At 45.1% G+C, this 15,731-nt stretch overlaps 1 protein-coding gene across 1 annotated transcript in view; it reads left to right on the plus strand.

Moving 5' to 3' along the window:
• Window positions 1–503: 503 nt before the first annotated feature.
• tpm1 (tropomyosin 1 (alpha)) overlaps window positions 504–15,731 on the plus strand; it is a 31,350-nt gene continuing 16,122 nt past the window's right edge. The window contains exons 1-4 of the mRNA XM_048617035.1: window positions 504–1,019; window positions 1,487–1,612; window positions 1,856–1,981; window positions 14,780–14,913. Coding sequence (XP_048472992.1) covers window positions 906–1,019; window positions 1,487–1,612; window positions 1,856–1,981; window positions 14,780–14,913 — 500 coding nt within the window. The 5' untranslated portion in view covers window positions 504–905. The remainder of the gene's footprint in view (window positions 1,020–1,486; window positions 1,613–1,855; window positions 1,982–14,779; window positions 14,914–15,731) is intronic.

Consider the following 15,731-nt stretch of genomic DNA (forward strand, 5'->3'; position numbering starts at 1 on the left):
AGGGTTGGGGTTTTCAGATTGGTGTTTTGAAGGGCATTAGTGAAATTGAGTTCTAAACAGAAGGAGTTAGTGAGATTAGCTTACTTTTTAAGATTAAGATTTTGGAGATGACATTGGATGGTGAGGTGGTTATTGATATTGGGGCTTTGGATTGGGTGAGGTTAGTGGCACTGGGATCTGAAGTGAGGGTCTGGGGTCTGGGCAGACGGGTGGTTTAGTGACATTGGAGTCTGGAGGGATTAGTGAGGTTGGGATCTTGGAGGGAGGGGGTTAATGTGACTGGTGTCTAAAGTGAGGGATTTAATGAGACTGGGGTCTGGGGGAAGGAGTTAGTGATATTGGTGGTCAGTGAGATTGGGGTCGAGGGTTTTAGTGAGATTGGGACTTGGGGAGGGGGTTGCGAGCCGGAGATCTGGACGGTCCAGCTCGTTCCCCCCCCACCCCGCCAACATAGCGCTGTGGAGTCAGGTCTAGCTGATGTGGCGAGTCTGGAGCAGAGCCTCCGGCTTCTGAAAGCTGGTGTTTTTTAAGGCGGGAGGACTGGAATTGTGCTGACGGGAAGAGGGTGTCCACTTTAACTCCCCATATACGGTGATGGTACCAGTCAAATGTCCCCCAGCAACGAATCAACGGGCTGAAGCAGGAAGAAGATTGGCCATAGGGTAGGGACAAGCTTTGACCGCTTCCAAAAAAGTATTAAATGTCTTAAGGAATTCAATCTGCCCCTGAGAAGGACATATTTCTGAGGCTGGGGGTAGGATCCTGTGCACTTCAGCTCAGCTCCTGAATCAGCTCCGTCTCTCTCTCTCTCTCCAGGCTTCCTGCACACCCTCTCCACTCTTCCACTTTATTTATAAATATATTTTAGTGTCCTTTCTAAACAAAGCTCACCAACAGCAGCAGTCATGGACGCCATTAAGAAGAAGATGCAAATGTTAAAGCTGGACAAGGAGAATGCCTTGGACCGAGCTGAACAAGCCGAGGCGGACAAGAAGGCGGCGGAGGACAGGAGCAAGCAGGTTAGCTACTGCGTGGAGGGTTCAAATCCCAGCTCTGACCTTACAGTGTGGAACTAAAAACCTACCCTGAAGGGGCCAACTCCAGTACCTGGAGCCCGGTCTCCAGATGTTTATAAACCCGGGATTAAAAAGACTGTAAAATATGCAAAAAGGAAAAAAAAAACGCGTCGAGAGTTAAAATGCAACAATGTCGACTGTAAAATGTGCAAAGTTAACGCTTAAATGGTTAAAATGCAGCATTGTCGACTGTAAAATGTGCAAAGTTAATGGTTAAAATGCAGCATTGTCCACTGTAAGATGTGCATAGTTAATGGTTAAAATGCAATTTTTTAAAAACTTACGGATTTGTAGGAAAAGCATGATCGATTCTGTTTAGATTTGCATCAATGTTAATTTGTTGTCTGGAGGATGGGGCTAATTTGGACCACGGCTTTGTTTGACGAATCTCTGATGAATTGTCTGTGTAGTTTGAGGATGAAGCTTTACAACTAGAGAAGAAGTTGCGAGCAGTGGAGGATGAGAGAGATAAATTTTTAGAAGATTTCAACAAGGCGGAAGAGCGGCAGTTGCTGGCGGAGGAGAATGCCACTAAGGTATTTGGGGCGAGGTGAATGAACCGTCTCTTGTAACCTCTTTCTGCTTTTTTTTCTCTCCTCTCTCTCTCTGTGTCTATCCCTGTCTCTGTCTCTCTCACACACACACACGCATGGCTCCGGTCTCCACCGACTACGTCGCCTCCGTCTCCTCTCTCTCTCTGTGTCCCTGTGCTATGTGCCATCGCCTGCTACCACACACACACAACAAAAACCAAACAACAAAAACCGGGCAAACTGCAGCTGGAGGATGAGCTGGTGGCTTTACAGAAGAAACTGAAGGGGACTGAGGATGAGCTTGACAAATATTCCGAAGCTCTGAAAGATGCACAGGAGAAGTTGGAGCTGGCTGAGAAGAAAGCTACAGATGTGAGTATCAGACACAGCTTTCAATCTGTAGGAAATAAACTTTTTCCCCCTCTCTCTCTCTCCTGTCCTATTTCCCTCATCTCGCATGACAAGCCTCAAAAGCAACTCCCCCTCCTCGCTCACTGATTCTTGTGATCCATTTATATTCTGTTTCGCTCAATTCCTCTTCCCAGATGCTTGGGGCAGACAGCTAAATGCCAAGATGACATGAACTATATCCCTTGTAGGTTTAAGACGGGATTAGGTGGTGTGTATGTCCTGAGTGGGTATCCGGGTGTATTTATAGCCCAGGGCTTTATATGGCTTGGATATGCACAGGCTTAAGGGAGCTGTCCCTGGGGGAGAGGCAAGCATTTGTCCCGTTGTAAAACAAGGCTGTTTAACAAAAAGGGAAGTTCACTCGTAATTCAATCCCAGTGCAAATGATCAGGAGCAAGAAAAGACTGGCTGAGAGATCCCGTCAAACGCCCCCGTTAAAGACAATTCTGTAGCTTCCTGTAACCACTTGATTCAATTGACAGGAACTCAAATCCACTCGCTCCCTCCCGCCCCAATCTATTTGTAATGCGAGTGGAGATTACGTTCGTAAAGGATATTCCTTAAAAGGTAAAGTATGCAGAGTATTCCGAATAGCATTTATATCCCTGGCATTCTGGAGAGCCAATAACCCTGACTGCTTCAGATAACCACAGCACTACCATTGCCAAGTTCCAGCACCCCTGGGAGTTGTATTAACAAGTGCCACGTGTAAATCCCGCTCCCAGTTATGAGCTATTTACACTTTTGTCACTTTTCACCGGCACCAGGATGGGCCAGTGCCCAGTCCCTAATCCGGTCTGTTTCAAATCATCCTTTTTTTTAAAAAGAGTTTACAGGATCTTTTCCAGCTCTATGTGATTGTCACTTTTGGAACATTCCCCTTGTCATGTTTTCAAATTGCTACCATTCAAGAAACGAGGGGAGTTCAATGACCCTCTACTGTCCAATGTGTCAAAGCCCTGAGACTATTTGAGCTAGGGGGAAGGTTTCCTCAAATAAGTTGGATTTTTTTTCTTGCAAATATATTTGAAAGGTTGGTGGTTGCTAAGAGTTTCTGAACTATGACAGTTATTCAATGATACAAATGTCAAATTTAGAGGGTGAAAAGAATGTTTTTTTTTTCTCTTGCTGTACTTTCACTGATGATATTGACTTCTCTGATAGATTTAACTCGTTGCTGTGTCAGTGGGTCCCGGACCTTCAGTCAAATTCCTCATGTTGACAGTAGGTAGCGATGGGCAAGACCACCATGGCACTGGACAGCCAAGACTCCCCTTTCCCCCTCCCCACCCCACCTTTTCCTGAGCCGGTGTCTGCCAATGTGCACTGATCCAGGACAAGCGAAGAAGTTCATAGACACCTATTGGGACTTAGAACAGTGGCTGACCTCTCTCTTCACGTTCCAACTGTACTGAGAATGCTGGCTTACACCCAGGCCACTTACTGACCCCTGGCCTCCTCCTGTTGTATGGCACAGTGATTCACTGAGTCATTCGGAACTTAGTGGAATCAGTTTAATGGGTTGGATTCGCTCAACATTCACTATCAGTCATGGAATTCTGATTCTCAGGGAGCAGGGACTCCTGGAGGAGAAAACAGTCAGATCTTAGTAGCTCTTGGGCTGGCAGAGCATAGTCTGGTCCCATGGGCTTCAGCACAAAGAGAGAGAGATCACTATGTATTCTGAGGGGCTGTAGGACAGAAAAAGCACAGTCTAACACCAGAAACTACTGTACAGAGAGAGAGCAGATTTTCTGATTTTATGCCAGGAATTATTGGACAAAGTGAGCACAGTCTTATCCCAGAGGCCCCAAAACAGGGAGAGTCATTCCCTCTTTATTATTCCCTCCTCCGGTGGCTGTGGAAGAATAACTGAGCATCAGGGTAAGGACTCTGATCCAGCAGGTCAGCCTTTCTCAGGTAGTCGTACTGGCTGTTATCATGCATTGCTCAGGAACTGGCACAACTGATTCCGGTGTTAATCATAACCAGTATTGCAGAAAGTGGTAAGTGGGATGTGTGAACATGAACATAATCAGGAGTGACAGTCCTGGCTGACCCTCACCACAACTGCACACGCCTCTTACCCCCTGCCTGCAATCATCCACACCCACCCAAACCCATTCCCACTTATCCTCAGAGTTGTACAGCACAGAAACACACCCTTCAGTCCAACCAGTCCATGCTGACCATAATCCCAAACTAAACTAGTACCGCCTCCCTGCTCCTGGCCCATATCCCTACAAACCTTTCCTATTCCTGCATTTATCTAAGTGTCTTTTAAACATTTTCATTGTACCAGCATCCATCACTTCCTCCAGAAGTTCACTCCAAACATAATCCACCCTCTGTGTAAAAAAAAATTTGCACTTCATGTCTTTTTTAAATCTCTCTCCCCTCACCTTAAAAATATGCCCCCATAGTCTTGAAAGACCCATATAAGGGAACAGACGCCTGCCATTAACCCAATTGATACCACTCATGATTTTATAAACCTCTATAAGAGAAGAGTCCCAGCTTTTCTTTATAACTCAAACCTTCCATACTCAGCAACATCCTGGTAAATCTCTTCTGAACCCTCTCTAGCTTGATAATATCCTTCCAGCAACAGGGCTGGGAACACTGACTCTCATTGTACCTTGACAATGTACAGTAAATTCATGCAGATTTTCATGAATGTTTGTGCCTGTCAAGGTGCCAGGTATCAGTGCCAGGGATGAAGGATGCCCAACATGGTGAGTACTCAATGCTGGCTCACAGCATGATGTGGGCACAGGCTCCATGAAAAGTAATTCTCGTACTCTGAAAGAAAGAGTCCATTTCCCAAATCACTGTTTATAATCTCGGGACATTCCAAAGAAATGAAGCCCTTCTGAAACATACAAAATGAATCAGAAATTGCTGGAGAAACTTAGCAGGTCTGGCAGCATCCATGGAAAGAAAACAGAGTTAACATTTCAAGTCCAGTGACCCTCTGAAACCTTTCACTATTGCATTTGGGAAATACAGCAGACAATTTACACAATCCACACCCAGCAATGCAATGATAACCAGATCATCTGTTTTTTTTTGTGATGTTTAAAGAATTGATGTTGGCCAGGACAATGAGGAGAATGTTGCAGCTGTTCTTCCAAATGGCACAGTGGAATCTTTTACATCCACTCAAGAACAGGCTGGGTTTAACACCTCATCTGAAACACAGTACCTCTAATAGTGTAGCACTCCCTCAGAACCACAGCGAAAATGCTGGTCTAGATTTTGTGTTGCAGAGTGAGCTAACACTCAGAACTGTGCATTTCCTGCAGCAGCCAATCTGAACCAATCAAGCATCAGTCTATTCTATTGAGTTTATGAATTACAGAATTGTTATGGTGCAGAAGGAGGCCATTTGGCCCATCGTGTCTGCACTGACTTCCTTAGCATTTTAACTTAGTGCTCTTTCTGCTTAACTCTGTGCATTGCTTTATTTAAATAATCTTCCAATGCTGTCTTGAATGCCTCATTCGAACACCTCCAGGCAGTGCATTGCAGACCCTAACTACTCGCTACTGAAAAATGAAATAGACTGTAGATGTCCAAACATGGTGCAATGCAGAGAGAGGAAGCATTGACTCTACCAGCCTACATTAAACTCAAGGCCCAGTAAACTGCTCTTATTGCAGAGTTTATTAAATTACATTCATATATAATATTGTGATGGTAAATCACTGATATCCTCTATGTACTTAGTGTGAGTCTAGTGATGTGGGTGTTGCTGGCAATGCCACCATTTGTTGCCTATCCCAAATGCTTTTGAACTGAGTAGCTGGAAAGGCAGTTTAAGAGCCAGCCACATCTCTATGGGTCTGTGGTAAACCAGAGCAAGTAAAAGTGGCAGCTTTCCTTCCTTAAATTGTGACAGTTAACATTATGTGGCTACTACTAGAGACTATGCTTTATGGATACGTTCAAATCAACCTGTTCATTATTATGCTATTACACATCTCTGGGGCAGGTGGTCTTGAACCCAAGCCTCCTGGGCTAGAGGTAGGGACATTTCCACTGCAACACTAGAGCCCCAATAAGACTAGCTTCATATTCCAGATTTACTAATTAAATTTAAATTCCACCAGCCGGTGTGGTGGGATTTGAATCTTGTCTCCAGAATTTTGGCCTGAGCTGCTGGATTCTAGTCCAATGACATTACCACAATAGCTAATGCATCTAAATTGGCTCCCATTTGCAGGCTTGGGGTGAAATATTTTTTATTGATTCATAGGACATGAGTATCACTGACTGGGTCAATATTTATTGCCCATCATTAGTTGCCCTGGAGAGGGTCGCACTAATCTGCCTTCTTAAACCACTGCAGTCCATTTAGTGTAAGTAGATCCACAATGCAGTTAGGGAGGGAGTTCCAGATTACAAAATTATTCCTTATAAATAAGGCTGATATCCATCCCTGCTGAAGAAGGGGAAAAAACAGACTTCCTTGTGATTATTACATTGTCTTTGTGAGATTTTCCTGGCATATTTCGACATTACTGTACTTCTGGAATGCTTGATTGGCGTAAAGTGCCCGGAAGTGTCCTGTGCCTGAGATTTCAAGCCTTTTAATTTTAAGCAAATGACTTGAGTGATACAGGGTTCGTTTATGAAATATTAAACACAGCAGAGACACTCTTTAAGTGATGCATCGTAACATTTATGGGACTTTAGAGACCTGTAAATACACGTTAAAGACCTTTAGCCAGGTTTATGACATTGCCCTTGTTTCGTTTGAATTTGATCAGATCCCAAATCCTCTAATCCTGTAGGTGGCGTGTTCCTGGTGTGAAACACCTTGGAATGTGAAATCGACCAGAATGTCACTTTCAAGGTGTGGCGCTTGCGAACAAATTAAAAAAAAGACTGCACCAAAAATATTGACTTAGAAATGCAACCACCCAGAAAGCTGAGAATTTGAACTGAAGACACCTACGTACATTGAAAAAAATTCCAACATTATCCCCCCTCCCCCTCAGCGTGTGTGATTCACTTTCCTAGTGGGAGGGAGAGGGTTAAAAACTGGGTTACTTCCGGTGCTAAGTGCATTCGAAGCCGGGAGAGTAGAGATTTTTTTTAAAAGGATTTCTCCCCCAGTTCCTGGAGGTTCATTGTGATTTTTTTTAAAAAAATTCTCTCCTCTCCAACCTCCATCCTTTTCAAATAGAAGTGGGAGGAGAAGTGAAAGGTGGTGCCGGTGTATTCGTGTGGCGGGGGAGGGAAAGCAAAGGAGAGATTAGGATGGCCAGCTCAATGTCGGTGGATGCAGTCAGGAGGAAGATTAAAAGCTTGCAGGACCAGGCAGATGTGGCGGAGGAGAAAGCAGAGAGGCTGCAGAAAGAAGTGGACGAAGAGCGCCAGTGCCGTGAGCAAGTGAGAGCGAGTACCATTGGCGGCTGTGGGCATTGGGATCCAGGCGCTGGCGACTGTGTAACCCCTGGGCTGTTACATTGTAACCCTGAACGGTCAACAATGTAACCCTGGGCTGCAACAGTGTAACGCTAAGGCGGTGGTAGGTGGGAAGGAGCGCTGCTTCCTACATCCAGAGCCAGCAAAGCAAACGGCAGCGAGAAGCTGGCCTATTTCCCAGGAACCAGACCTACCTGTTTATAAATGACGGGATTTACTCAAATGAGGTTGGTAGGAGGGAGTCCGCTTCCGATTAAAGCAGCAAGGTGTGTACTGTCTGAACTGACTGAGTCAGTCTGGAAATGCAAGCTTTCAAAGCAGCTTCCCCCCCTAAGTACAGATGGAAATTTAATTGAAGCCCACACCATGCCTTGTCCTTGTACTTTAGTTGAGATTGGAGCTGGTTTCCTAGGTTTTAAAGATTACACTTAATTCAGGAAACTCGTCTACTGATTCCTGTGTGTTATAGTGTTTGGTTTAGTCACTGTAATGAGTTCATCCAAAGATGAAACCAAAACAAGTTGCACATTCAGTTATGGACTTGTTTCTGGATTTGGGTGTTGAATGATTTAGAAGTGAATCTGGAGTGATCAGTCATAGATTTCAGATAATTCGGCTGTAAGAAGTCTCTGTGCTTCCTCTTTGATGTGGGTTGTGCTGCCTGGTATTTGAGAGATTGGCTTGATTTTGTCAGCTCAGTTTCCTTGCAGCTGGCCTTATAGTTTTCTTGCTAGTGGGCACAACAAAGGAGAGGCAGCCATGGACCTTAATCAGCTCAAACCAGGGCTGTTTGTTCAAAGACTCCTTATTTATCTGAACAAAGGGTCTGTCTACGACATCTCCTCCCTTAAGCAATCACTAGGGATTAAGGATGTTACAGAGATAGTAGGAACTGCCCATGCTGGAGAATCTGAGATAACGAGGTGTAGAGTTGGGTGAACACAGCAGGCCAGGCAGCATCAGAGGAGCAGGAAAGCTGATGTTTTGGCTAGAACCCTTCTACCTTTGAATGCTCTCAATAGATGTCTCCCAATGCATTCAGTACCTTCCCAAATGGGTCATCTTCACGTTGGTCACTCAACACAGGGAAGGTAATCTGACCCTTTGGAGATGCTTTGACAGAAATCTCTGAAGTGCTTCTAGTATCCCTCCAGGAGTCACCTTATGAGTGGAATTCTGAGTAGATTGGGTTATTTTGGATCCTGGAATGAGGCACACACAACGTGTCCTGCTCAGTGGAGCTGGTTGCAAGTGATTAATGCCCTCATGTTGGGCAAGGTGACTTGAGACAGTCTGTTGCTGATGGGCTGCCTTTCTTGCCCCTGGATTGGAAGGATCGTGTGAAGACGTTCCTGATTTTTGCTGCACCAATGATTTGAAGGGGTCTGCTTTAGGCCATCCAGGTCTCTGAAGCCTAAAGGAGCCTGGGGATCACTGCTGAGATAGCAAGAACTGCAGATGCTGGAGTCAGAGATAACACAGTGTGAAGCTGGAGGAACACAGCAGGCCGAGCAGGAAAGCTGACGTTTCAGGTCGGGATCCTTCTGCTACCTGGTTAATCATGTGTCAGGTTTGAGATCCTACTCCTGGAATAATCTCTCATTCGATCAATTCAGCTGGCATATTGTGGGTGGTGAAGAATTTTGTTGTCAGCATCTGCCTTTGTGGACAGAAGGCTCCCAAATTCTGGAAAATAGCCTGTATTTTCCAAGATCCTGCCATTTGAAACTGGCTGGAGAGAGGGAAGTGTTGGACCGTGGGAGCTGGTTGGAAGAAGGCCCTTGGTTTTTCTGAGTGTTTGGTGAAAGGCCCATTGTCTTCATTGTCAACTCCTGACCTGAGGACTATGACCTAGAGCTCATATTCTTTTGAGTGCGTGCAGATGCAAATATCCCTTGATACCCTGTTTGGCTCAGTCTGTGTGTTTACCCCAGTCTAGCACTAGATTGAAAAAGCCAAACAACAAAACCCCTTGGAGCAGGTAGAATTTCAGCAAGAATTCTGAAACACAATGGCGATTCATAGCTGTGCAATTTCATATCCCCTATCTGGGAAAGAAATGTGTCTGGGGATACTGTGGTTATGTCTGTGTTCTGCTAGGGGAGACCAGTCTGACTGCAGAAACTAGAGAGGAGCCTCTCTGCTATCTTCCCCTCAACTACTAGCACCCAGTGGCTGCGAAACTCCTTTCAGAGCCACAGCGTGGTTTTTGCCCTTGGATACGCATTTAATCTTCACTGTACTGTAAATGCAAGGAACAGCATTGACAGCTGTACCAGCAACCGCTTGGATTGTCAAATGTCAAGCTTTAGTTGGGGGAAGTTATCCTCTGATTTGGCTCTCCCTTGAAATTTGGCACCATCCTCTGCCTATTCTGTGATTACCTTGGCTATAGATCCAACACAGACCCTAACATTAGAAACTGGGATCGAGCAGACTGTGTGTCATTAGACTGAAATTAAGAACAAAGTGATGGAGAAACTCAGTAGGTTTGGCAGTCTCTGTGGAGAGAGAACAGAGCTAATATTTCAAGTCCCGTATGACTCCTCTTCCAAACGTACTGAAGATGCGTTTCATTGGATTCAAAATATTAACTCTGGACTTGGAATATTTACTCGTGAAGAGAGAAACAATGTGATTGATCTTCAGAAGTCATTTTTGGCTCAATTTCTGCTTTCTCTCCGCAGATGCTGCCAGATCTCTTGAGTTTCACCAGTAATTTCTGTTTATTATTTTCGGATTCTGACATCTGCAGTATTGTACTTTTTTTTAAAACATCTGGTGTAATTTGACCAACCCTTTTCTCTCTCTCACTGCAATACTGCACCTTACCTTCAGCAAATGACCCACTACAGAACAAAAGGGTCTAGGCCCGAAATGTCAGCTTTCCTGCTCCTCTGATGCTGCTTGGCCTGCTGTGTTCATCCAGCTCTACACTTTGTTGTCTCCGATTAGAAACACAGTCTGTTCAATATGTTCCCCCATTTCAATTCAAAACCACTCTGATTTTGGCCATTACGCACATCCAGGATATCAAATGTGAACAGACAGGCAAAAGCTCATTCTGCCTTTTGGAGGGTAATGATGGAGAGAGGGAGATGAGTTATTTTCTGGGGAGGGAGAATAGACCAAACTGTAAGGCTTTTGTAATACAAGTAGTAGTGTCCCTACCTCTGAGCCAGGAGACATGAGTTCAAGTCCCATCTGCTGCAGAGATGTGTCATAACATCCCTGAACAGGTTGATTTTAAAAACATCTAGACAAAACACATTGGAAAAGATTGTTTGTAGGTGAGCTGCTTTATCTATGGTTTCCCCCTCGCATCTTTTGAGTGCTGTTACCCCAGTGTATTTTAAAGTAACTAACAGCAGCAATTGAGAGAGTGATTGATTCAAGTTGCATTTGTGAAACAGCTTGGCCTTTTAAAGTGAAAATCTTGGAAAAATAGTTGGCTCTGAGTTCTGGTTCCCAAGTTCTGTTGCTGAAGTGCGGTGCTGTTTTAATGGCCATTTATGGCCAACAAGTCCTCTGCTGAAACTTTGCTCTGTGTGGGGAAGTTGAGTATCATAAATGCTGCCAGAAGCTGTACTAACCTTTAGCCTCTCATAACAATAAGCTTTTGAAAGAAGGGTGTGGCATGAGTAACCTTGTTTGAGTCACCTGTGGAGCAGTCAATGTAGAGATTTAAATACCCCTCACATGGAGGTTTTCTGGGTTGTAGAGGGACAATGCATGTGTTGATCTTTTTATCACTTTTTTTTTTAAAACATAAAAGGACTGTAGCTCGCCAAATTAAATTTGTTTATGTTTTACCTTGAAGGAACAGCTTTAGTTTGGTGTCTTTTGTAATCTAATGATAGATTAGATAGGCGATACTTTGAAGGTGGCAGGATATGGTAAGAATTTTTTTAAAAACAAAACTTCTGTGATCCAGTGCCTTAACAAATAGGGGCTTAGAGTACAAAAACAAGGAAGTTATGCCTATTGCTAAATTATCACTGAATCACTAACTAGGCCTGAGCTGAATGATGGGCACGTTCGCGGAATCCTAGAGTGAGAGTGACTACCCTTGACATCGAGGCCGCATTTGAGCAAATGTGGAATTGAACCCCCACCCCAAGGTCAGCCCAGATTGTATTGAATGTTGCAGCAGATTTGAAGGACTGAATGGCCTGCTGCCCCACTTCTTGGCCCGGCTTTCCCAAACGAGGGCTGACTAAGTTGTGGCGAGGCTGGGTGTGAACTGTCCTTAATGATGCCACTTTGCGACATTTTGCAACCAACAGGATTTGCTGTCATCATGGAGCCCTGGGATACGTTTCCACAATCTTGGTGCAATAAACGGAAAAGACTAGGGCACTGAACTACCAGCCTCGTAAAAAAACACCCAGAGGCAGGTCAGCCCACATGGGAGCGGTGGGGAAATATCTCTAGCCAATTGTTGTGAATTAGTACGAATGGCTCATGCTACTGCTGTTTCCAACTTTTTTTCTTTATCTGCCTGCTTCATTGTACTTCTTGTTATATAGCTCTGGTGAATTCAACTTAATGTTACAGAAGATCAACGACTCCATAGGGTTGAACCGCTCTGGTGTTGCTAGGGGAGAGGCCAGGAGGGTGGGGGGGAAAGGGAAGGTTGCCCAGAGAGCACGGATAGGCCGAAGCAGAATTGTAAAGAATTGAGTGCATTTTCTGGAATTGGGTTTGCTGATCTGAAGAGAGGTTTCCATTCCATTCAATTAAGTGAGGTCAGATGGAGCAGAAAATGGAGGTACTGCCTACTCCAGCCCCCTCTGTCTTGGTCCTACCTTTTGCCGAGCCCCTTTATTCAGATTTTGTTCTGGTACCACCTCAATTTTAAAATTCTCAACCCTGTTTTTCAAGTTTTCCCTCAGAGTCTTGCCTCTCCCTATCACTGTAATGTCCTACAAGCCTCTGAGATCTCTGTGATCCTCCAATTCTGGCCCCTCGAGCTCACTGCACCATTTCACAAGATCATGGCTGATCTGACTATTGCCTGAAGTCCAGTTTCCTGTCTACCCTGATAACCTTTGACCTCTTAATTAGTCAGGAATTTTCCCATTATGCTCTTGTGCAGCACCTTGATATGTTTTGATCTGGCACTATTCAAATGTGATGGAAGGAATCAGATTATAACTTTGATCAAAATCTACATTCCCACTTGTCCAGCCCCAGGCGGTCATCCTTGACTTTTCTGATACCTCTGTGAGCTGATACAATGTTCTTCGACCATCTCCGGTTACAGTTTTCCTCATGCCCCATTGATATTCTTTCTGTTGGCTGTCTCGCATTGGTATCTGGGAGGCTAATCCTTCTTCTCTGGACAATCCAGAAGAATCGGAGGGTTGGCAACGCCAGGAAGGAGGGGCTTGTTGTACACCCCCCTGGGGCGCGGGGGGTGTGCGGTGGGGGGTGTGGAGAAGTAGGAGACTGAGTGCTCTGGTAGGATCTGGGAAGCTAAGGAGATACATTGCCTGAAGAGAAATGTTTGTGTGTGCCCCACGTTTTTTAAAAATATATATATATACTCAATCCCTGCATAAGAGTGATTTTTACCAAACGTTGCCCACCAGGGGCAGTGAAAACCAAAAGTCAAAAACCTGAAAACAAAAGAGGGGAAAATGGTAATGGCAGGGGAGGAAAACTTAATGGGTGCCCAACTGCAGGAAATCTGTATTCCCTGACCAGGAATCAATGCAAATCACTGAAGTCTGCACTTTTTTTTTATTGAACTGTTTTATTTCAAAAATAGACTGTGTGCAAAAAGATATTTGTATGAATATAGTTGCTAAAGCAATAGCATATGCAGAAACCAACAAACGTTGGAGTTTGACTCTATCCAACAAACAAACCAAAGGCATTTCTTCCTTGTGTGAAATTATGTTTACATAACTTTGAGGCACCGGGAGGGATGAGCCTATGATACATCTCTGGTGCCGATGTATCGGCAGAGGCAATACACCACAGGACCCTGTTCTGCACCTTTTATTGAGCCTGCTTGCTAATTTGCAGTGAACCTCCCTTCATTTTGTTGGATGGGTACTTGTAAAAGAGTTTGCTCTGTTTTGGGGCATCACTTGCAAAAGCGTTTTCTCTTGCCCATGCAAGTGCACTGAAAGGGTAAAAATTCCTTCTTAGATTTTTTTTTAAAAGAAAAGACTGATTTGCAAGATTGCCTCTGGAGTGCATTCAGAGTGGCCGAGAACTGCAGTTTAATTCCTCTGTGTTCGTCAGTGAACGCAGTTGGGAAGATGTTCACGCCCCCAGTAGAGGCTATAAACGTTACAAATTGGAAGGGAACTCTTTTTTAATTATACAGGAAGTGGTGAGAATGTTGAATAGAGGATCATCAATGCATTTGAAAGGGCAACTAGATGTGTGGTCAACAGAGAGAAATGAAACTGCCTTGCTGAGGGTGAGATGCGATAAGATAGGATGGGAAGTAGTTCAAAAGGTCAAATGTTTAAGACAGATGAGGAGGACCCTCTTCTGAGGGTCATGACTTAAAATTCTTTACTGCAAAGGGCTGTAAAGGCTGGATCATTAGGTATATCTGAGGCTGAGAGATTTTTCATCAGTCAGGGAATTGAGCATTATGAGGAAGAGGCAGGGAATTGGAGTTGAGGATTATCAGATCAGCCATGATCTCTTTGAATTGAGGAGCAGACTCGATGGGCTGAATGGCCTACTTCTGCCCTTGAATCGCAGTGCTTAAACATGGGCATCAACCTTTGGTCTGAATGTCTTGTTTCTGTGCTGTCAATGCCCCTGTACAAAATTCAAAATAAAGATTTCCTGTGACTGATCCCTTTTGCTTTTTAGTGCAGATTTCATTTGTTAGAAAATTGCAGAAGTGATACATTGGGATGTGCTGGCCTTGCCTAAGCCCAGATGACTTTAGCAAGTGTACTCTAGAAACGATGGATCAGAATGTTACTGATTTTGCTCAGCCCTAAATTTCAGCTACTGTTCCGGGATTCCTTGTATGGTTCCCAAATTGTTAATTTGTTCAAGTTTTTTTTTTTTTCTGGACAAATCAAATTGTTTTCTAGGACAACTCCTCTATTTTAGTAACTGCAGAGGATTAACAAGAGAAATAGGAAATTGAATTATAGGCTTAATGTGGGCTGGGCTAAATTTGATCTTTTATCTACCCATTCCAAATGCATAGGAAGGCCTCAGTGGAAAATTTCAAGAGGGAAGCAATTTTGCAACAAACAGTGAAGGTGGTGGCTCACTCACCGGGATGGATGTGCACCACCCAGTGTTTGCCCTGTGCATTGAGTGTTTGTTTTGCTGCCCCAGGCTGAAGCAGACGTCGCCTCTCTGAACAGACGCATCCAGCTAGTTGAGGAGGAGTTGGACAGGGCTCAGGAACGCCTGGCCACCGCGCTGCAGAAGCTGGAGGAGGCTGAGAAGGCTGCAGATGAGAGTGAAAGGTGAGGTGGTGGGCTGGCCCACTCTGTCTTGTGCTTTTTACTGGCGTGGCGTTTTTATCTCTGGCCTGTTCCAGGTCACTGAACCCTCGTGCCAATCTTATTCTCAAACTCTGACCAGGGTGCTGCCACCACCAGGGGGCATGGCAAGAACCCAGAGCCAATCAGAATGGGATAAAACAAAGACAGCAGGCCAAGCAGCATCATAGGAGCAGAAAGGCAGACGTTTCGGGCCTAGACCCTTCATCAGAAATGGGGGAGGGGAAGGGGGTTCCGAAATAAGTAGGGAGAGAGGGGGAGGCGGATAGAAGATGGATAGAGGAGAAGGTGGAGAGGAGACAGACAGGTCAAAGAGGCGGGGATGGAGCCAGTAAAGGTGAGTGTAGGTGGGGAGTTGGGGAGGACAGACAGGTCAAGGGGGCGGGATGAGGTTAGTAGGTAGGAGATGGGGGTGCGGCTTGAGGTGGGAGGAGGGGATAGGTGGGAGGAAGGACAGGTTAGGGAGGCAGGGACGAGCTGGGCTGGTTTTGGGATGCCGTAGGGGGAGGGGAGATTTTGAAGCTTGTGAAATCCACATTGATACCAATGGGCTGCAGGGTTCCCAAGCGGAATATGAGTTGCTGTTCCTGCAACCTTTGGGTGGCATCGTTGTGGCACTGCAGGAGGCCCAGGATGGACATGTCGTCTGAGGAATGGGAGGGGGAGTTGAAATGGTTCGTGACTGGGAGGTGCAGTGGCATCGTTGTGGCACTGCAGGAGGCCCAGGATGGACATAGTCGCGAACCATTTCAACTCCCCCTCCCATTCCTCAGACGACATGT

This window comes from Rhincodon typus, chromosome 36 (genome assembly GCF_021869965.1).
Source record: "Rhincodon typus isolate 14 chromosome 36, sRhiTyp1.1, whole genome shotgun sequence".
NCBI lineage: Eukaryota > Metazoa > Chordata > Chondrichthyes > Orectolobiformes > Rhincodontidae > Rhincodon > Rhincodon typus.